The sequence below is a fragment of the Vespa mandarinia genome, chromosome 15, assembly GCF_050613455.1.
Source record: "Vespa mandarinia isolate Hongniang chromosome 15, ASM5061345v1, whole genome shotgun sequence".
Taxonomy (NCBI): Eukaryota; Metazoa; Arthropoda; class Insecta; order Hymenoptera; family Vespidae; genus Vespa; species Vespa mandarinia.
This window is the reverse complement of record NC_140824.1, coordinates 758045-781686: the sequence shown is the minus strand read 5'-3', so window position 1 is coordinate 781686 and position 23642 is coordinate 758045. Positions and strand designations below refer to the sequence as shown.

The window sequence follows — 23642 nt, the reverse complement described above, 5'->3', positions numbered from 1 at the left end:
ACATGAGTTGTAGAGTCTTGAATATGTCTATTTATGATTAATAAACACCAATAACATACCATACTTTTAACAATTTCAATATTGTAAAGCTTAAAAGTAACAAAATGATTTTAATAATAATTTTCTTTTTATTATTATCTGACACATCAAGTTTTGGCAGACATCGTATGCATAAATTAAAGAAAGATGAAGATGTTTGTGAAAAAAAAGTATTACATGAACTTTTTTTAAATTCTAATGCTACGTTTATAAATCCTTACTATAATTGCGATACAGTGGGAATAGTACAAAAAATTCCATATATTCAAGTTCCTTCTGAAAATAGTTTAATAGTTCATTTCTCTTCAGCTTGTGTGAAATGTGGAATGTGCATTGCTATAGCAAATCAAGTTAGCGCAAATATATATTTTATAATTTTTATTGAATGTGTTATTATTTTTCTATTATAAATATATAATTGATATATTTTTATATAAAAATTCTAGATAAACGATACGTTATTAGAAATACATGAATCTTTGGATACTTGGTTAAATGATACAGAAGCTGTTATTCTTTTGAGAAATATTTGTAATTTTGGTTTTAAACAGTATGTAATTAACAGTATATAATTAGAAGAGAATATATGCCAGATTAAGTTCATAATTATTTTGATATTCTTTTTAGTACTTTAATATATATATTAATATAATTTATATATACGTACATACACACATGTGTTGTAGCTACAGTTTACGAGAAATTAATGGCAAAAGATTTATTTGCGATCATGTTCCCGGTTCTACATTAGTAACATCTTCGGGTGATGGTTTATGGGAGGCACAGTAAATACTTTTCTGAATATAAATATAAGTCTTATATCTAATAATTCTCATTACATAATTTTTAGTTTGAGAGATAATTGTCATGAATATTTGAATGAAATAGACCCATTAGAATTATATCAGTATTGGCAGCAATGGTGTCACGATGATCATCAAAATCCTAATTTGATTACAATACTTTGCAGGTTTTTATAGATTTAATTACATACATTAAAGTATAATAGATATAATATTTGTGATATAATTACAGAAATGAAGCAGGAAAACTACGTGATTGCAGAAGTATGGATGATATGATCAAATATGAAATACCTTCGAAGAACTATCAAGCAAATGTAAAAATTAAAGTAGAATTCGGATGTTGAAGTACAAATGCTCATAAATTGTTTACGTATCTGTATATCAATTTTTATTTATTCGATTTATATATATTATACACACACACACACGCACACACAACATGTATACACATTCTTATATTTGCTTTTATATAAATAAATGTATGTTTGTATAACTTAAATATAAAAGAAAATATATTATTAATATTAATAGAGCTATTATATTTTTTTTATATTTAAAATTAATAAAGTTATAAGAATTAGGTTTATTACTTCACGAAAAACTTTTGGTTTTATTCATAATTTTTGTAATTAAAACTGATCAATTTACATCGCACCAATCAGAACGTTCTTTATATACATTTTCCTATTGGTCACAATTGAAGACGCGTCATAATAAGTACATTGAGAAAACAATATGGCGGCAAAGAAGTCATATAAAGATAGTGTATTTAGTATAAGTATTATAACTTTTATTAAATATTACTTATAACTTATAGAATATTGAAAAGTAAAGATAGTATATAATAGTATATAATTAACTTCGATCACCGATCATAAAAATGGGTAAACACGAAGTGGGAACACCAAAATATATTGCAAATAAAATCAAAGCTAAAGGTTTACAAAAATTACGATGGTATTGTCAAATGTGTCAAAAACAATGTCGAGATGAAAATGGATTTAAATGTCATACAATGTCCGAATCGCATCATCGACAATTGTTACTTTTTGCCGATAATGCAAGTCGTTACATGGATCAATTTTCACGTGAATTTTCTGAAGGATATTTAAATTTATTAAAAAGACAATTTGGTACCAGACGAGTTCCAGCAAATCGGGTTTATCAAGAATATATCTCAGATAGAGGTCATGTACATATGAATGCAACTATGTGGCTTACATTAACAGAATTTGTTAAATGGTTAGGTCGTACAGGCAAGTGTGTTGTCGATGAAACAGAGAAAGGTAAAGAATTTTTAATAAATCATATAGAAAATCAATATTTTATTTTAGTTAATAAATATTATATGCTATAACATTATTCTTCTTAATTTTTAGGTTGGTATATAACTTATATTGATAGAGATCCAGAAACATTAGCTGCTCAAGAAAAGAAAGTAAAAAAACAGAAAATGGATAGAGATGATCAAGAACAATTAATGAAATTTATAGAAAAACAAATCGAAAAGGGTCAGCAACAAATGTCAATCAAGGAAGAAACAGAAGAAACAATTAAAGAACCATTAATACGTCCAGATGATACTACACCTTTGGTTTTAGATATAAAATTGAAACCAAAATCTAAACCAGTTCCTGTAATTAGTTCATCTACCTCAAAGCAAAGTGAGATTTCTATTGAGTGTACTTCTTTCACAGAAGAAACACAAAAGATCCAACCGTTTATTAAGTTGGAATTAAAGAAAAATGGTAGCAATTCGAATTCAGAGAAACACAATAGAAGCGAAGGAGGTTGGCTTAGGGAAAAATTGATAGTAAAAGTAATTACCAAAAGTCTGGGTGATAAATATTATAAAGCAAAAGGTATTGTTAAGTCGGTGGAAAACTCTGGATTTGTTGCCAAAGTTAAACTTACTACACCGGAAGAAATTGAAGGTCGTTTGATAAAATTAGATCAAGAATATTTAGAAACAGTAATACCTGCTATTGGTAAAGAAGTTCTAATACTTTGGGGGAAGTACAAAGGAGAAAAAGGAATAGTGAAAAAGTTACACATAGAAGAATATACTATCGATGTTCAGTTAGAAAGAAAACTTGTTAGAACACTTCCGTATGAACAAGTATGTAAATATATTGATTGACTATCTACTATGCTAAAAATGAAAGTAATTTTTTATTGAAAGAATATTGCCATTATTAATTCGTTTGGAGATAAACAAATATATAAATTATGATTTATATTTCCTGTACATATTCTATATATCCCTTTTTGTACATTTATACAGATTTTTATATTTGTGGAATCTAATAGACTTATCTTTCTTTCCTCTTAAACCAGTTGTTTATCAGAAAAAAATTTTACTACTAATTTATTTAATTATAAATTTGACAAAATAATTGTATATAATATTTTAAGGTGCACACGTATGTGATAGCGAAATAATTTATAAATTTTAACATACGATATTGACATCATTACTTAGAAAATCGTAGTTAGTAATGTCATATATAATAATAATTCTGTTTTATTTTTTTATCAATATGAAAGTGAAAATAATAAATACTATTGTCAAAAGATGGTAATATGTTTTATATTTCTGTAACAGGAACTGCCTTTAAGGCTGTTCATCCCTGGTTTTATAATGGTTTAAGTTAACGATGAAAATAGGCGTAATTATATGAGACAGGGCCTGATTTTTTTTGGAGAATAATTTATTCACAAATAACAAGGTTTTCCAAGAAAATCGTAAAACTAAGGTCGTAGATTAAACCTTCGTCTTTAAAAAGAAACTTTCTTTATCAAAATTGGTCAAGAATTACGCCTGTTCTCATCATTGGAATAAATGCTGTGTTTTCGATAATTTTTGCGAAAAAAAGATTTTGTACCGTGGCGCCTCTCAAAATTTGCGGCAAAGGGAAGATGTTCGTTCTCCACTACTGATTTTCTTGAATGTGTGTATGTTTGTTCCATGAAATAGCAATTGCCTGCTTGTTTGCTTACGTAAATAGCTTATGCTCAGATTTTCTGACCATTCCAAATCCAAAGAAATGCGTTTTACGATATTCGTACAAAAAAGCTACAATAACTCACACAATTACTTTAATAAGCTTCAGGTAAATAATTCTATGGCAAAAATAAGGAGATACGTGTCCAATAAACGGTTTAATGAATTCAAGTTCCAAAAATATTCTTAAATTTTAGAAAAATTTGTAGTCCCTTTTATATTTTATAAATTAGAAACATAGAGATTCTATAAGCAATGTGTTAAACATTAGCAAGCATTTAGATTTGTAATTCAGGAATCCTAAGTTCTTGTAATATTATGTGAAGGAATCGTAAAGGTGATTCTTTTTTATTTTATCGATGTAATCAAAAATAATCAACTAATTTATTCTTTTTTTCCTTCTTTGATAATTTAGTAAGGTATTACTATCCAATCTTTTATATTTATTTTCTTCACTGATGGCTGAAGTGATGTGATTTTCGCGGTGATCTGTGACACAGCAGCAGTACAATTTAATTTGATGACAAATGCATATAAAGAATATACATTTTCCGATTATTTTTCAAAAATAATCTATCAAAAAAAGATATACATATAGGAGATTAAAAAATGTGAGTTTGTAGCCTATTAACACTACTTACTTTAATCTACACGAAACCGATTATTATATATGCATGAGAGTATATATAATATGAGAGATATATAATCAACATAAGCTTATACACTTATACGATAGACGCATTGGTGGGAACAGTATTCCCCGCTTGCATTTGTAGTTCCTATTTTATTCGTTGGTGAAATCACACACGTTACGAGCGAAAGATGATGAACAGCCTTAAATATGAAATGAATATTGCCCGTATGGTTTACAATTAATGGCGCCAGAATATGAACGCATGCGCTTTTTAAAGAATATTCTTTTGCGGCAAATTTGTAAACTTCTTAACGACGTATCAAGGAAAACGTAGAAAAGAATATGACAATCGATAACTTGCATAATATAATCGTAATAAATGTTCTTCGCAAAAAAGATTTCTTGAAAAGTTATAACAAATAACTAGAAAAAAAGTGATTGCCTTTGAGATGAGTTATCAGAGATATGTTAACTTTCATTATACGTATTTGTAGCTTTTTCGTAAAATAATAAACACGAAAGAGAACGTCAAAAAGGCAATTTATAGATGATTGTTATAATTAAAGGCATATCCATTGCTTGAATGCGCATGCGTATTAAAGCGTCTTTTTCATTGGTCCAATTTAGTTTTCCATACCGAAGATAGAAGGCATTATGTGTATATACGTGTTATTGGTTAGAGAGAGAAGACGAATCCACGGTTAGATGAGGAGGGAGAGTAGATAAGCACCAATACAGTTCTAAACGCGTCGCTCGACTGCTCCGGCCTATTCCGACCGTTCAGTGAAGCAAGATACGTGGTAGAGAGTGCTTGTTTCGTACGACGAATCCCTATACCGCTAAAAGAGACCAATAAAAAACGCCACTTCGAAGGAGATAAAATTGAATAAAGTAAAGGGGATATTCAACGATTTGAATAAACGTGCACGCATTAGAATCGTGGTGTTCGTCGCGTCGAAGAGCGAGCCGACGAACGATGGCATCGACAAAGGACGACAACGCGGACAGCGTGCAATTTTTCGAAGGCGTAGAGAAGCTCCTCGAGATATGGTTCACCAGTAATAACGCTAAAAACAGACAACTTGGTGATCTTCGACAAATTTCTCGGTTAGTAGACATTTCGACCCGTTCTGTTCGTCCTTGCCTCGCCCCTTTTCTCTGTATCTTCTTCCGTCATTGTCTTCCTTTTCTTTTGTTTTACTCACACATTCATTATTTCGTCCTAGGTATATATACCCATTTACTTACCCTCGGATCCGATTAGACAGCCGCTCTACCTGCTTTCTCTGAATATAATGTTTCTCAAATAAGAATTTCTCAACGATTACTTAACTACTTTTCTTTACGTTCAACGACAAATCGATGACAGAAAACGCGATTATGGTATAAGCGTCCCTAATCGAAGAGGGTTGCTACTTTCGTTCGAAAAGAAACGTCCTTTTTCACACTTTATAACCAAAGCATTTAATCATCTCATTATCGTTTCTCCTCATACGACAACCGGCTTCTCTCTCTCTCTCTCTCTCTCTCTCTCTCTCTCTCTCTCTCTCTCTGTGTTCTCTTTCTCTCTCCTCTCCTCTCCTCTCCTCTCCTCTCCTCTCCTCTCCTCTCCTCTCCTCTCCTCTCGTCTCGTCTCCTCTGTCTCTTTCTTTCTTTCTCGTAACGATGATCGCGAGACGAACACGACCGGCATTTCGTGACATCAGCCGCAGCTTATCGCTCTTTAATCTCACAAGCTACAAAACCACGAGATCGTTCGATGCTCTTTCCAGTTTATTCTTTTCCATTTCTTTAATTAATGCACATACTCGTTATTAAAGTGATACTTAAAAAATATCTTTGATCCATTGTCTCCTTTACTCATTCGTGATTTATATTTATAAATGTAGGTTGTAAGCAAAAAAAAAAACTACAGAACTTTCTTTCATCCCTACTAATAATTACAAACACATTTCGTCGTACGTTTCTGTTACGTACACATTAATACATATTGTTCGTCCTTGCAATGGCTAAGATCAAACTCGTTTCATCGAGAAAATAATTCGTGCTCTTATGTTTTTCTTCTCTCTCACGTACGCCGTACTTTTCGGTAAAGATCGATGCAGCTACTTTCTCGTTCTAGTGATATATACCGACTGCTGAAAAACACCGTACGACCATTTGACTGGCCATTTAACTCTATCTGGTATTGATAAATTTTCCATTTTCAGATAATTACTATTTTCAGCTATGACGATCAAAACATATTTTATATTTTTACATATATAAAATTGTTATTGATTTTTTAAAAAATCATTCAAATTTTCATGCAACCAATTACGATAATCGTTACATTGTTAGTGAAAAAATTTCGATATATGAAACTATGATATGACTGATCGATCTTTAGTATTTAACTAATTTTTACAATTTTTACATCTCTCACACCTATCGTTTTTTTCTATACCGAATGATTTCGGATGACATTACATAATAAAAACATTAGTCGCCGGTTGAGTGCGTCATAAAGGCTTGTATTTAAGTTGGCGTCGTAGAGTAAGAGTTTATTCGATTCCGAGAAAACGAATGAACATCTAGAAGAATAGAACTCGTTTCTCTGATGTGTATAGACATATATATATATATGTGTGTGTGTTTGTTTCTGTGAAACCATTTTTTGCTAATCCGAATCTCATTTATTTTTATTTTTATTTATTTATTTCTTTATTTTTTTTAAGTTAAAAATACACTCATGTGTACGTACTTTTATTCGAAATAATGTGATATCATGAGATTAAATTGAAAACATTCGCTATGTTTCTTTCAATATTTTCTTTACACACACATAGATACTTAAGGTTGGTCTATTTACAAAGTGATTTATGTTTCAAATTCGATCGTTATTGATTTCTCTGTGTAACGAACACTCTATACCATAATACGATAATTGTTATTTATTCAATCATCAAATGTATGCCGGTAAAAATAAGAAAGAGATAGATCTTCCTAGGCTATTATTAACGTAACTAAGTACTTGCTCGTTGAAATGTCTCTTCCTTTTGTTAAAATTCATTGAAATGATCATCCTCGAGTAAGTAATAATTACATTTGACGTAATATCAAAGAATCACGTGCTTTATCATTGCGAAATTTTCGATGAGCACTAAACTCCAACGAATCATCTAATTCCGTATTTCAACGGATCTTATTATACGTACATACATATGTACATATGTATTATTGTTTCACGTTCACATTTGAGAACTCTTCATGTACGTGTGCGTTCCTCAATTTTCTTACACATATGTTTTTATCGTATCATATTAGTGTTATGCAACTTGAATAAATCCAAATAATCGCATTCTATTCCGTTTCGTTCTTATATTGTATACTTATAGTGATAAGCTTTATTTTTTATCGATTATTCTTATCCGCGCGCAAAAAAAATACATTATTTTTAATGTATGCAAGATATTTCACCGATCATCTTTATCATCTATAGAATATATTCTAGAGGAAAAGATGAAAAATAGATAATAAATTGCGTATTTAATCCTGTTCTCTTACCCCTTTAACTTGCATCGATCGCACAACACACAGCAGCAGCGCCCCGCTACTTTTCCCGCTCCCCGTTCCTGTTCAACCTTTTAGCAAAATAGATTTTGTTTGTTGTCCGTCATAGTTCTTGTAAAACAAAATATATAGTATTCATTGCATTTATTTGCAGGATATTACGTGACATCCAGAACAAGTATATCCATGTTACGACGATCGCCTATATCTCTCCTTTAATATAATTACGATATCGCCTTGATAAATTCGACAAAACTATATACTTCAAGTTTAATTTGAATAGATCGATACTCTGTTGACTATAGAAAATGACTATAAGCATTTATTCCCTGCAGGATCAGCTTTTAACGAGTTATAATTAAGACTATAGTTTACATTAATGAGCAATGTTAGAAAACTCTTCTTTATCTATCAATAAAATGTACATCGAAAACCTCTCTCTCTCTCTCTCTCTCTCTCTCTCTCTCTCTCTCTCTCTCTCTCTCTCTCTCTCTCTCTCTCTCTCTCTCTCTCTTTTTCTCTCTGAGAGAGTATGAGAGTAAAATTTTGAGACGAAAATTTCTCTGCCATTATTTCTCTCTGGTCATTATCTACCGAATTATTTAACAATTGACCAATTCCAAGAATAAGTAGAAAATATTTTGTAATATTTTAGAAGTGATTTGAGCAGATCTAAACAAAAAAAAATTCATAAAAATATATATCCTATTTGGTTTTTTTTTTTTTTTTTTTTTTTTTTTTTTTTTTTTTTTGGGAGTTATAAGGAATTTTATATCGTAATAATAATTCTTTGATTATATGAACGGTAGTGTTTACGTGAAAAAATCGAGCAAAGTTTCCTACAAAGTTTTTTCTAAACATTTGGACATGTAGAAAAGAATGAAGCTGAACTCGATGAATGAGTTGTAATTTGAAAACAAAATCAAATAAGACATACGTTTATATAAACTTTTCTTATTGTTTTGGATGTACCGAAGCCACCGATAAAGTATTTCTTTATATATTCTGGGATATTCTGTGTATATACACTCATACGCACACGCACGCATATATAAAGTGGTTATATAATATATGTATGTGTACCACTCATCTTTTCAAATTGTTTCATTTGACTCTTCTTCCCATGTCACGTAATAACGTTGAATCTTACAAATTCGTATAAGAAAAAAAGATGATGCATTTTATATATATATATATATATATATATATATATATATATATAAAACATGATTGAGACGATGCCAAAAGAACTATTTTCTTTTTTATTCTTTCTTTTTCATTTTATTTTATTTTTATGTTATTTATTTCTGAAGCATTCTTAGTAACTTTAACGTATATTCGATTCAAAAGTTCTTTTAAAAATATGCACCGGCTACGTCAAAGGGCAAGTGTGTAACACACGAGCTCCGCGGGATGAGCATTAATCGATTGTAAAGAATAAAATGAAATACCTCTTCAATGTTCTCGAGACCATTGGAAAACTCTCGAGGATATTCGCTTCTATTTATATTATAAATATGTTTAAAAAAACCTCGGAAACTTATTACACGCTCAATGAACGCGTTGATCCACGGATGATACACGTCGTTTCATCCGTGGATCGACATCACAAATCTGAATGTTTCGTAAACAAAAAAAAAAGGAAATCTCTTCATATGCAATATAATTCTAGATAAAATTAAACAATAATTGTTACTCATTAAAATAGTTCAGAAATACGTCACGAGATAATTATAGGTAATTTTTTATAATGTTCCATTGATGAAAGATAATAATACAATATTATAGGCGATAATAATTATTCGTTAGTCTTAGAAATAATGTAAAAAATTCTTTGAGTTCACAGATCTCCTCCTGTTTTCGAAAAAAACTTTTTCCTGCCTTTTTTTTTTTTCTTTTTCTTTACAGGAATACGAAAAAATCCGATTGCCACGTAGAAGTGTCTTAACGATTTATTATTTCATTTGATAATCATGGTAATAATTTGTGATTCAATCATTAAAGCAAAGATTCATCACATTACTTGATTTTTAAAGAATGCAGTTTTATGAATGTTCGCCACAGTTTTATCCTCTTATTATGTAATTCGATAAATAATATTAATGAGCCGTTTGTGTATCAATGACTCGTGAAAGGCTTGAAGGAGACTTCAAGTTCAAGGGGGGGGGAAAGCGAGAGAGAAAGAGGTGGGGGAGATGTAAAAGACAACGATTATGTTCTCCTTGCAGTCAGAATGAATGATGCATCATCGATTAGCATACTGGTGTTGTAGCTTGCTTATATATATATATATAAAAGTGAATACTATCATAAATTGCTTAAGACGATGATGATGATAATAATAATAGCGTTTTCTATATCGTTCGTTTTTATTAATCGTCTTAAAGTTGTTTTTAAAATAAATTATCCTAAAAATAAAATGCAATTAGAGAGAGATAAAAAAGAAAGAATTCATTTTTTTAATTAAAGGAATGATTATTTTGATTTTCAGGCAAAAATGGGAATCCCTGTTGAAGATCGTTAGATGCGAAATTATCAGCTTCTGCCGCAATGATCAAGTAGATGCCTATGTGCTCAGGTAATTGAAAGTTTGCATTAATAATAATTATATGATGCATGTATAATTTAATTATTGAAAACAATCGTAATAGTTTTACGTTTCATTTTGACCTAATTCGCGAAAGATTTGTTCGTTCGAGGTAAGATCAAACTTTCTGTCAAACTGATAATACGCAAAGTTTTACAAATTTATTTTTTTACAAACAAAATCAACTCTCTTTTTATCTTTTATTTATTTATATTACTGTTCATACCTTTATTATTCCATCGAGTTGCGCCTATAAAAATATCCTGTCCGATCTGTTAGATCTTATGTCACTTCGAGTACGATGAAAGTTTAAAACAGGATATGTAATGTAAAAATTTAAGAACAACTAACACCAAGTTGAATTAAAAACCTAAGATAACTCGGATTTCAATAGGATATTAATCTACATTTGCATATTTTTCTAACGATTAATATATCTTTCGTATAGTAATGATAATTTGTAAATGATTTAATTTGTAAACAATACAATCGAGATACTCGAGTCGAACTTTGATTAAGATAAACGTGATAATCTTTAAAGATAAGCTTTTATCTGCTTTTGATATTTGTACCGTAGTATGTATGTATATACATTTTTCCTTATTTCATACAATTAATTTTAGAACTTTATTAAAATAAATCAACTAATCGGTTATAGATAAAATCCAAGTTCGACTTCATTCATAGAACTTCAACATCCTTTCCAACGCGGGCATATATATGATTAATTTTGTGATTAAACTTAATATAAGAAAAAAAAAATGGATTTTACTAATAACAATTCGATTATTTTAATGGCACAATGTAAATGGCTATTACAGCGAGGTTGTATATTTATTAAGCATTAATGTTATAACAAAGATAGATGTTCTGTTGTTTTTTGACTAATAAAATACAGTGCTTTAGAATATATAATGCTTCAGTTGTTTTTTAACGCTTATGCTTCTTCGTTAACAAACCAAAGTTATTATATGATAATCATCGTACTTATAATTAATAGGAATGTAAAAGTATCCTCGCTGAAGTAGTCGAAGAAGCGATTAATTTACTAATACTTTATCACGATGCCATTGCTATGTCTTTCTGCAAAAATCAACGTTTTTATGTTCGATGCACGAATTGATGTTCAATTAATTATTAACGATAACGTGTTACAGCTAAGGCACTTTGAGTTCTGTTATCCTTTCTTTTTTCTTCTGTCCTTCTTTTTTATTTCTTCTTTCTTCTGCAAATATAGAGATAAACGCTTCTAAATTAAATGTTGGGACGATATTTCCTAAGAAGCAAAGGTCGCCTTGATAAACTCGTAAATACGATAGCAAAACGTTTATCGTTTCAGATTGACTTACAGAGTCCCTATTAGTTTATTAGACAAAATTTGTTTTAAATCTGAACAATTCTTTTTATAATAAGGACAAATTTAAAAAATAAATGATAATCGAGCCTTATCAATTGCAATGAGAGATAAATGCATACGTCGAAGAGATTGTCTTGAAAGAATCAACAATGTTCTAAAGATTAAGATAAAGACGTTTAAATGAATCATATCAATTACAAACGATACGATAATAGTAAAGAAATAGGTATAGAAACATAATAATAAGAATGTCACAAATATAGGTAAGAGAGTAAAGATTCGTTTTATATTTGATAAAATCGTTAATAACCAATTAACAATGATTAATACGTAATACTGATACATAACGTAGCGCTATAATTTATTTCTTGTTTATCATATTTATTTTTAGCAATCTACATTAGAGATAACATTATATTATTACTTAGTGGTTAATCTTATCGTTCTCTCTTGTCACTGAAAATCTCGGGTCAACGTCCCCTCTTTCGTGAAATGGTAAATCGTCGATAACCTTTAATAACATTATTTTTAATTTTAGGCAAAGAGTTCATTATTTTTCGATAGAGATATCATTTTCCTCGTAGGGAAAGGATACAAATGGAATGTCCAAGACGGAATAATCTTTTTAACAATTCTTAGAGTTGTTCTCTTTCTTTCGATCCAAATGATATATATATATATATATAATATCTATATATATATATAAGGCAGCTTTGTATCATAGCTTAATATCTGTTAAGACTACGTCACTCAAATGCACAATAATTCGAAATTCATTCGAAAAAAAAAAGATATTTTATCACGAAATACCTTTATCCGTGTCTAGCTAAAAGCAGTTTAACTTAAAACTAAAAATATAACTGACCAGTGGACGCCAACTAAATATCTTTTAATAACTTTCATTCTTCGATGACCTTCTTGTCATTCCCGCGCTTAGTATTTAAATGGCGATGAAAATGATTCTCCTTTTAAGAAATATTTCGACAAATATTTTCGACTGGTTGCGATAAATTGACGTTTATCAATTAACCCTTGATATATTCATTTAACCATTCATCGAACTCTTCCGATTTCTTTTATTTTTTTTCCTTCTATTAAAAAGTACCCGTTCGCGTTTAAATTCAAATTATTTTGCAACCAGTAGTTCTTTTTTCGTATATTGAAATTGATATATTCATAAGTTCTATGTAGATTATGTACAATACATATTGCATGAATGATTGTGTAAAAGAAAAAATTTATTTTCCCATTTCATTAATTCTTTTAAGAACTCTGTTTTAATAATTATAAGTACTCTAACCTAATCGACTGCATGCTGTCATTATCTTTTCGTAAATTTTGTTTATGCCAGCTACATATTTCAAAATTTTGTTATTTACTAATTATTGGCATGATTTCATCGTTTTCCTAGAAAGATAATTTTATATATATATATATTATCTTTTTAAAAAGCATTATGCAAATTGCTTCATGAATTAGCACATTTCGATTGTTATTAGTATCACGAATAACGTGATTGCAATGCATCAAGAGATTCTCATTTGTTTGATTATATGTATATTATACCAAATAAATGAGGACATTTAAAATATTTAATATGCAATATATTTTATTAAATATATATCTAAAATAAAATAAATTTTATATTTGCAGTGAAAGTAGTATGTTCCTATCAAAGCGCAGACTTATCTTGAAAACATGTGGTACTACAACACCTTTACAATGTTTGGAGCCTCTCCTTAAGCTTGTCGAACAATACACCGGATTTGACGAAGTAGAGGTATATTTGGATTTATACAAATATCGTCCGTCTTTATAAATGGTTTGATTACTTGAATGGTCATGAACCAATGGTCATTGGACTAAAAATTGGTCTTCTGTCCTGAAAATGGTTTGCACAGATAATTTCAAATATTATATAATAAGAAGAAATTTGACATACAGGATTGTTATTTAAAAAATTATGATTTGATCCGTACTTTTTAGTCAAGATTCCCGAGTGGAAGGTTTACGGATGCTTTATTAGTCTCTACCATAATAGACATGAATGAAGCATATTTGATTTATGTTTTCAAACAAATATGTATAATATATACTATTTTCAAAAAAATACATAATTTTCTGCAAAAATGTAGAAGATGAAAGTACTTGACTATATAACTTGACCTAGTGCATAGTTAAGTAATATCTCTGTATATAGAAAAGCTCTGACATACAAAATATATCTTCACCTTCCAGTTTATTGATCTCTCTAAGCCATGATATACTATGCGTAAAATTAATTTGCATTGATATATAATTGCTACTAACAATGCAATAATTAAAAAAAAATCTAATAGAATTATTCTCAAGCATGCATTCATTATAACTGCATTAGTTTTTCCTATTTTATTTGTTTCAGGATCTCTTCTATTCGCGCAAGAATTATAAACGGCCAGAGTTACAAATTTCACCGCATCATGCATTCGAAGAAGAGGTTGCCTTACTCGACACGTATTTTCCTGGTAATAAGATATAACTTTAACAAAATATAACATATTGAATATCTATCTGTGATATTAAAAAAGGAATCAATTATTTTAGATGGAGAAGCCTACTGTTTGGGATCTATCAACACAGATTGTTGGTATTTATACACTCTAAACAGAGAAAAATCCTTACAAGAAAAGGCAGAACCAGATCAAACTTTGGAGATTCTCATGACTCATTTAGACCCTGATGTAATGGCCATTTTTACACGAGATATGTGTTCTTCTGCTGCCGAAGCTACTCAAAAATCAGGAATCGATAAACTCATTCCCAATATGATCATAGATGATTTTTTATTTGAACCTTGTGGTTATTCCATGAATGGTATTTCCAAAAGCGTAAGGATCTATAATATAGAATATATCCTCTACTACATATATTATTTCATTATAATGATTGATTTTTTTTCTAGGGAAGCTATATGACTATTCATATTACACCAGAACCAGAATTTTCTTATGTTTCATTTGAAAGTAACATTCCTGAAGCTTCTTATGAAGAGATAATACGGCGTGTACTTAACACATTTAAACCTGGCAAATTCGTTGTAACTATCTTTGCCAACAAGGAATCTATTGCTGCTAGCTGTCCACGCGAGCTGGAGCAGAATGATTATTTGAATTCTTCTGAAGCTTGGCTACGTACCGACGCGCAGTATTGTCGTTTCAAAAATTATGATTTGACCTGTGCATTTTATTCAAGATTCCCGAGCTGAGGGTTCATGGACGCTTCATTAGTCCCTGCTATGACAGGTACAAATGAAGCGCGGACTCTTTCCTATATTCTTTCACCTATCGATTCTTCACCTTTATCACATCCTTTAAATAATTTGGAAACCACTAGTGAATCTATTAACTTAGTACCAAAATTATCAAATTTCAACTCAAAAGGCATTGCTGTATCAGTTTCATATATGACAGAGAATAATGAAAGAAAGAATAGTGAGAGCACCATAAAAAATTGTGAGATTACTCAGAAAAATACCATATCCTCTTCCATATTTGCTTGTCATTCTATGTCAATCGATATAGAAAAACAGAAATCCCAGACATCTATCGTTACGCAATCAGGTACGAGATCGAACGATGGTTATTGTATCAGTACTAAAAAAACTAATAATGTTCAGTGTTTTCGTTCTATATCATCACCGCAGTTGACTATTAAACCGCTAACACGTTCTAAGGTTTATCGGAAAGCGTCACTAAAATCTTCTACAAATAAATCAAGTTTACAGTCTGATCTCTCTAACTTTACAATAGACAACTTCAATGCTGTTTCTAATGTAAAAGCAATGAATACTGCTAATAACAGCAAATGTATCTTATCAAAAGCAAATAAGTACAGAAAGACACCCGAACAATATCCCATCCAAAGCGACACATGCAGAAAGGCCAAGGAAAACGACATCGGTATTGCAAATTCAAAAAACAAGTGGAATATCGAAGACGTTCATATAACATGTAATCCATTATCAACGCCGTATCCATATTCGACGCCTTGTCAGAAGACAGCGAGTGGAACGGTAACAGAATCGCAAGACGAGGAACCAAAGAGTCGTAGTTGTGGAAGTTTCTTACCAATCCTCTCGTTAATTCCTCAAACAGTTATCGGCTTTCAGTATTTGAGCCCAAAAATGAAGTTCTCTTGGTGGCGTAACAAGATATCGTGAAGGCACGCTTAAACGACCGTTTGGCGCGATGTCCGCTTGAAAGTAGCGCGGCAACGACGACTCGATGCCGATCGGTCGAAATAGCAGTATGACTACAAAAGAACCTCTTTTACCTCGTAGCGAGTTCCCTACTCTTTTTCATCAATTAGAGGAATCCTGTTAACGTTACACTCGCACGTCAAAATCTATCGCCCTTAACCCGTTTAACATGATGATATAGGGTCATAGAGGAAAGCGCATGCAGCTAGAAATTAACGAGCATAAGTAGTTATTTAATTATGCCGTAAAAAGAGAGAAAGAGAATGAAAAAGAAGAATAAACAAGAAAAGGAGGAGCAGAAAGTGAGTGAATGCGAGAAAAAATTTTGTGTGTTTGTTGTTTGTTTGCTTGTTTGCTGCGCGCGCGTGTTGTGTGTGTGTGAGAAAAAGAGAGAAAAAGAGAGAAAGAGAGATTGTTCACGATGCATATATTTTCGGTTTTTTGCCGATTAGAGTCTGTATTTTGCATGATTGTGCTACGTTACGTTAACTACGATGCTGGATCCTCTAGTCCATGAAGTATTCTTTTTCTTAGACTGCATTCACGTTATAGGCAATGATCTCCATTATCTTTTTTACCAAGAAAATAATGCGAACAAAATTTTTTCTCGTACAACGCGCAATTAGCTTATTTTGTGTTGTTCATAAAAAAAAAAGAAAAAAGAAAAAAGAAAAAAAAAGAAAAAAAAAAAAAAAAATTCCACAACGTACCGAGAGAGAAAGAAAAAGATTTGTTGCAATGATCTTTATGAAACTCTTTCCCTCCCTTTTCGTTGTGTTAATCAAAAGTACGAATAATACCGTAAGTAGAATCTTGGCATAATTTTTTTTTTCTTTCACAGACTCGCGTTGTAATCAAAAGATCATCTTACTTTCCATTCATTGTTCGCAATCAATTTTTTAATAAAAATATTACGATAGTTATATTTCTAAACAAATATGTCTAAGAGATGATATCAAAGTAAGATATCATATTAGCAAAAATAAAAAAGAAAATAAACAGTATATGATAGTGTACAAATTTAAGAATTACATCGATATATCTCTGATATGCTTTACGCCGATTCTGATATACCAGGAATGCTCGATTTGTGATAAGTATAATAAGTCACGTGATTTATTTTATAAATTTTCTTTAAGTATATATTTTTGTAAATAGTTATTTATAAAATTTTTAATGAATAATTTAACGGTTCCATTTTTTATTGTAATAATTTAATTGTAATGTATTCAAACAGAAAATGTGTGTGCTCACTTAATTAACAGACGTGAGCAACTATTGCAATATTGTCTTCGCAAAATATGGTCATTCCTGGCGTATGTTCTACTGATTTAAGAAATAAAACTGAATTCGTTATTAAATTTAGCTAGTTAAAAATAGTTCAAATTTTACGATAGTCATTCCTGTGTATATGATTATAATTCTTTTGCCCTATTTATAGTATGTTCATAACCCTGCGAAAAATGATGAAAAATTTAATAAATCATGAATCTTTATTTCGAAAAATATATTAAACGCATGTAAAGGAAAAAAAAATGTAAAATCGTGATCTGCTTATTATTTTGATATAATTTGAAAGTACTAATATCTATTTAATAGAGTACAATATCAGTTAATGTGTTAGTTTTCTTTTCACCTAGTTCTACAATATTATTGCAGTTAATATAAATGCAGATACAAAAGAGATTTCGATCCAATTCGTTTTTTAAACTGTTTGTTTTATAACTTGTAATTAATAAATAATTTATGAGTTTGTATTTTGTTGTATTTTTTATTTAAATGATATATTAGCATCTATTTTTATGTATTTTTTCACAAGGAAGCTTTATAAAAATACAGCTAATAATAATTATGATAAAGTCTGGATATTCTTAATAAAATTATATAGAGTAATTCTAAAGGAATGTTAACAAATTTATTGGTATATTTTACACATCAAAACTAAGACAAAAGTCCTAATGAAAAATCAGAGTTCAAAATGAATATACCATATAATTAATTACTAATTAATAATTTCTAAATCTATTAGAACATACGTGTTCTATATATTCCCGCAGTTATTATAAATCTAGAACTTTTCTTTTAATTGTGATGCATAATATATGCTTGTGAATTTTTAGATATTCCTGTAAAATTATTCTGTATAAAATTCTAATCTTTTTTCAAATCTTTCTCTCAATGCACGAAAAATATTCAATTAGTTATGAGATAGTGAAATAGAGATTATAAATACATTTGAACATTACTTGCAGAATTGGACAAAATAAATGTATTAACAATCATAATGGAAATATATATATGACTTATAATACTTACTGTGATCACTTCGCCTTTTAAATAAAATTTATTTATGGCTATATATATAGCGCATATAAATTGATTTTACTTTTAAAAATTTAAATAGATTTACTTTTGTAATGAAAGCAGCCAATTAATAATATAATAATGTTAAATATATACACATATTATTGTAGATAATATACATCATAGTATCATTGAATGGTCTGAACTACATAATTCGTGACTACAAATTACTGTTGCATGCGAAGTAATATAATTTCTGTACTATATCTATAAAATAAAGCTTATATTTAGTCAACTTATTTTTATTGGAGTTAGCTTGTTCACTCTGAAATAATATATTGCACTTTCTAAGTATTTATTTTATATTACAATTGATATTTTTTTCATAAAAATAAGCTTATTTTTCTTCAGTAAAATAAACAAATAATCGAAAAAGGTATCGTAAAATATACATTATAGTGTTACTTATATTAGAAATTTTAAATTATGTTATCACTATCAATGCACTTTCATTTATTAAGATGGTCACGCATACCAGTAAATATAGTATTAATCCGTTTTTGTGCAATTTGTTGAGGTCTGTTATTTGCAATTTTTTCATGCTCTTTTTGGAATTGATATGCTTGTGGATCAAATTCATTACGTATTTTTTCTAATGCTAATAACACAAAAAAGATGTACTACATTAAACTTGATCGAGAAAGAAGTAGGTCACGATTCATATATTTGCTTCTTTTTTATTTTTTTATGAAAACATCTATAAAATAAAAATCTTGTTTACCTTTTTGTAAATTCATCTCATCCATATCTGAATTATTTATTTTCGATAATTCCTTTCTAAAATTTTTTGTTATTTTCTTTCGAATATAATCTGCTTCTATCTCTTGTTTTGTTCTTGGTATTCTGAATCGAATACAACAGCATAATCCAATTATTATGCTAAGTAAAATAGATAAAATTATTCCTGCCAATTGCCAAACGCGAAATCCAGCTAAAGTTTCATCTTCAAGCCATTCTTCAACACCACTTTCGACACAGTCACCTGAACTTATAGCAATTTCATTTGCAGAACATGGTGAAATACTGGATGATGATAATAAAACTGATCCGACAGTGGTCTGGTTCATCTCCATTTTCATAAATTATATAAGTATATACTTAAAATAAATCATACAAATTTTAATATTTAAAAGTATTAAAACTACATATTTCAATTATTTTACATACCTTTAACGAAACTAAAATCTTTAATAGAATATTATCAAAATATATGTTATGAATGGAAATGCATGTCATTTATAAACAATTATTAGTATTATATTCCATAGAATACTTTTGTACACATGCTATAGGTATTCACTCTGAAAGAATGCTTATGACTGAAGCATTAAAAGCAATACAATGTTATTTTATATTAGTGTTAGATGAATGGGTGTGGTTATTAATGAATACCTTCATTTGGCACTCCCTATTTTACACCCTGTATGGTTTTCTTTTGATTCTATACTTTTTCAGAAATCAATATTAGAGAAAAAATCAATTTATAGAAATACTTTAATGGAAACATGAAGGATCCATAAAAATTCATTTAAAATTATATTTAAAATTAATATATATATATATATATATATATATATATATATATATATATATATATATATATATATATATATATAAAACATCTTTTTATTATTATATAATAATCTGTTATATAATAACTAAAACTAGACAATAAAAATAATTATTTATTAAAAAACAATATTGTAATTAAAAAAATAATGGCATGGGCTCATATTATCCAACAATATCTATTAAGTAAAGTAATCTTATCCCAATCGATTTTCTTCATTATTTTTTATAAAGTACAGTCGAATTGTTGGATAAATCAAGTTTACTTTAAATTATTCAAAGCTCAGACTTATGTGCTTTAAGCAAATATTATAAATGAATTTTTAACAGATAAGACGACATATTAGAAAATCGTATAAACCTGCTTTTAACAAATTATTCTGAATTTCTTTGATTAATTTCATGACTAATGATATTCTGTGAAATATTTTATCAAAAATCAAAATATATTGTAATAAATAGCATTACATAATTAGTATATCTTTTATAGATTTTCCAACTTAATAAAAATATTTATAAAAATTTATTTAAAAAATTATAATTAAAGTAATTTAATAAAAAGTTTGAAATAATTTATCAATATATTTTCAGGATCGTAAACATATGCTTAAAATCTTTCATTGTTTTAAAAAAATTACATTTGATCTTATACATGGAGAACTTGTGGTTTACTAATTTCATAAGACAGTAATCAAGCCTTTGTTAATAAACCATATATTGTATACCAAAAACTAAGAATTGTCAGCAAAATTATGAGATAAATGAAACATTTCATTTATCCCGCGTTTAAAACTGTTTCAGTATTATTAACTTTTATATGAACTCATTCTTTCCTTATGAATGTCCGACCGCTGTAAAAATGTAAGATCTAAATATTTTATAATTTTGAAAATATATTATATAATAATATAAACATAATGAAATACTCACGTAATTGTTTTCTTTTCAGTACTTTTTGTTTGAGATCTTGCGCGATTGAGTACTTTTAGAAAATCTGTAGTTTTAGTACGCATACGTGAATGAATATAAACTTTACTACATTTAATATGATAATGTAAGTAATTTCTGAACATGTGTATTAAATCAATAGTATTATTACGTGCTTCTCTGTTCGTATGCCGTGGAAATAATACTGAAAACAAATAAATTATAAAATGTAAAATGAAAAATTATAATGATTCTAAATCATGTTGCAATTAAAAAATATCTTTACCAAATGTAATATATCCAATGCAATCTCCTACTGCTGCTTCAGAATCCTGCAGTTCTAATGGGGGTTCTCGATGATTAAATAGAACTTGTGGTGCTGTATGGCTAGCACGTCTACCTTCTTTTAATTCTTGTAGAAATAATTTTCCAATAACCATATCATCCTCATCTTTAAATATAGTACTGAATACTACAGTCACTCTGTCACTTTTAGCTTCCACGTACCTTAAATTAAAGAAGATATTGCAGAGAAAAAGTTAAATTTATCTTGCTTTGTTTATGATTATGATTCATTTGCTTATGATTCATATGACATTTATATGCTCACATAGTTTCCTGATCTCTATATTGAATAACTGCTCTCTTTTGAACTTGTGTACCAGGAGAATCATAATACTCTTCCTGAAAATCAAAGTATTTTTCAAACACACTTGCAAAGCAATGCCTTTTTAATAGACCAACTTTCTTCACTAAAGCTTCCCAATCCTCTGGTAAATTTTCCAAATCTATCAAAACTGACACATTATAACCTAAAAACATAAGAAAAATATAAAGAGTTAAAATACAACTAAAACCATTGATTGTTATAGATATGTTCTCTCTAATTCTAGTTTCTCTCTCTTTCTCTCTCACACACATACCTAACGAAAGATATAATATAAAAAATGTTACCACTTTCTGGAGCAATAAGATGAGGACCATATTCTCGTTTCAGTAATTCATCTGCTCCATGTTCTTGCAGTTGTTTATAAAATTTAAGTAAAATACTAATCTGTAAAAAGATTTTTTATAAATTAATTAATGTTGGATTTATCATAAACATATATATATGCATATACATATATATATATGTAATTTACGTAAGAAATATAAATATATTTTTTAAAATATAAATATTTGGTCTATATCTGTCTATATAAATAAGATGTGTTTTACAAATCACATCTATCATATTAACTTACTCTAATTTTTGACTTGTCACCACTTAAATTTGAAATATGGAATAAAACACCATCAAAATCTGCTATAACCACGTCCGTTGACTCCGGTTTATGTCTGCAATAAAAGAATAATATACTATGTTATAAATTATTCTAAATTTAATTTATTATATACTAAATGCAACAATGAAATAATTGGCTTATAATTTAAAAAAATATATAGTTTTTTATATTTCTTATAAAATCATAATCTTTTTTTTATTAGATATTTAAATGTTATTGATTAATATTCATACATATTTACACAAACTAATATGCAATAAACCAATAAATGTCAATACAAAATGTTATATTACTTTTACCTTTATTTCAAAAGGAGTAAATTCAATCTAATCACATATTTAATAAATATTTTATTATATATATATATTTCTTCGTAATAATCAAATGAATTTGTTGAACACTAACGTGGACACCGCCCTAATTCATAATCTTTCACAAACCTCTTACAATTATACTATAAAATACTTAAATTTAAATGAACAAAACATTGTACTTACCCTGATAAGGCATTTTTTATTTTATTCGTTAATGTTTCCTCTAGTATCCTGTTATGTATCTCAAGCAAAATCATTATAGTATTTAATTCTAAATAATTACAATATTATAGTACAATAATTAACAATTATCTACTGACTGATTTAACCATGTATACCGATTCATATATACGGCTCTGCCTAATTCTAATCTCCACTTTGGCCACAGATTATACATAACATATTGGTATGTCTCTGTTATATAGTGAGTAAACGATTATTGCTACGTTGGAAATCGGATTTCATGTTTAACGCCATTTTGAAATTTTGATAAAATTTTTAGAATTATTAAAACCATCAACTTTAATTTTTGTTATTTAGTAATTGTATACTTTCAAATACAATGTCAATATAACACCTTAATATACAACAATTAAAATGTAGGTTCGTCCTTCAATGCAAATCTAGCACTAGTAGCGCTAGTGTTTCTTTATCAATTTTACGTTAAGTTTTACCTCTAGATAGAGAGTAACTTTTTTTTCTTCGGAAAAGTACACGAAAGTTACATATTTTTAGGTATGAGTATATACAGGATGAACTAGTTGAATGGAATCATCTAAATGTTTATTGTTATTGTGGAAATATTTTCTTCTGTCATTTTTTTTTTTTACAAAATTTCAGGGTCATCTTATTTCACGTATTTCTTTAACAGAGTCATGTATTTCTTTAAGTAAAATAAATACGTAAATCAGTGAGTTTTTAAGAAATTTTTGTTATCTTCAGATACAAATATCTTAAGATTAAATT

General features: G+C 28.7%; 6 protein-coding genes across 7 annotated transcripts; 4 read left to right on the top strand and 2 right to left on the bottom strand.

The window, feature by feature from the left end:
- The first annotated feature begins 104 nt into the window (after positions 1–104).
- On the top strand, positions 105–1286 carry LOC118444586 (uncharacterized). Its single transcript, XM_035872985.2, has 5 exons — positions 105–389; positions 486–589; positions 726–824; positions 890–1009; positions 1075–1286. Exons 1-5 carry the CDS (start codon positions 105–107, stop codon positions 1187–1189), a joined length of 723 nt encoding a protein of 240 aa, XP_035728878.2. The 3' UTR covers positions 1190–1286.
- Positions 1287–1582: 296 nt separating this feature from the next.
- On the top strand, positions 1583–3125 carry kin17 (kin17 DNA and RNA binding protein). The gene is made up of 2 exons (XM_035872986.2): positions 1583–2131; positions 2225–3125. Exons 1-2 carry the CDS (start codon positions 1726–1728, stop codon positions 2983–2985), a joined length of 1167 nt encoding a protein of 388 aa, XP_035728879.2. The 5' UTR covers positions 1583–1725; the 3' UTR covers positions 2986–3125.
- Positions 3126–5191: 2066 nt separating this feature from the next.
- SamDC (S-adenosylmethionine decarboxylase) lies at positions 5192–15363 on the top strand. The gene is made up of 6 exons (XM_035872936.2): positions 5192–5590; positions 10527–10613; positions 13633–13759; positions 14381–14483; positions 14563–14846; positions 14921–15363. The coding sequence occupies exons 1-6, from the start codon at positions 5460–5462 to the stop codon at positions 15221–15223; spliced, it is 1035 nt and encodes a 344-aa protein (XP_035728829.1). The 5' UTR covers positions 5192–5459; the 3' UTR covers positions 15224–15363.
- On the top strand, positions 15230–16621 carry LOC118444558 (uncharacterized). The gene has a single exon (XM_035872938.2). The coding sequence runs from the start codon at positions 15230–15232 to the stop codon at positions 16175–16177; it is 948 nt and encodes a 315-aa protein (XP_035728831.2). The 3' UTR covers positions 16178–16621.
- Positions 16622–18671: 2050 nt separating this feature from the next.
- LOC118444602 (uncharacterized) lies at positions 18672–20104 on the bottom strand. Of its 2 annotated transcripts, none has more exons than XM_035873006.2 (3): positions 19748–20104; positions 19302–19647; positions 18672–19178 (listed from the first exon to the last, which is right to left on the bottom strand). In XM_035873006.2, the coding sequence occupies exons 1-3, from the start codon at positions 19814–19816 to the stop codon at positions 19030–19032; spliced, it is 564 nt and encodes a 187-aa protein (XP_035728899.2). In that variant the 5' UTR covers positions 19817–20104; the 3' UTR covers positions 18672–19029. The 2 variants fall into 2 exon arrangements, with proteins under 2 accessions (XP_035728899.2, XP_035728901.2); XM_035873008.2 differs by having other exon boundaries at positions 18685–19178; positions 19302–19677.
- Positions 20105–20725: 621 nt separating this feature from the next.
- Positions 20726–23075, bottom strand: Arpc2 (Actin-related protein 2/3 complex, subunit 2). Its single transcript, XM_035872927.2, has 7 exons — positions 22860–23075; positions 22321–22414; positions 22031–22130; positions 21687–21888; positions 21363–21583; positions 21080–21281; positions 20726–21000 (listed from the first exon to the last, which is right to left on the bottom strand). Exons 1-7 carry the CDS (start codon positions 22931–22933, stop codon positions 20973–20975), a joined length of 921 nt encoding a protein of 306 aa, XP_035728820.1. The 5' UTR covers positions 22934–23075; the 3' UTR covers positions 20726–20972.
- Between the last annotated feature and the right edge of the window lie 567 nt (positions 23076–23642).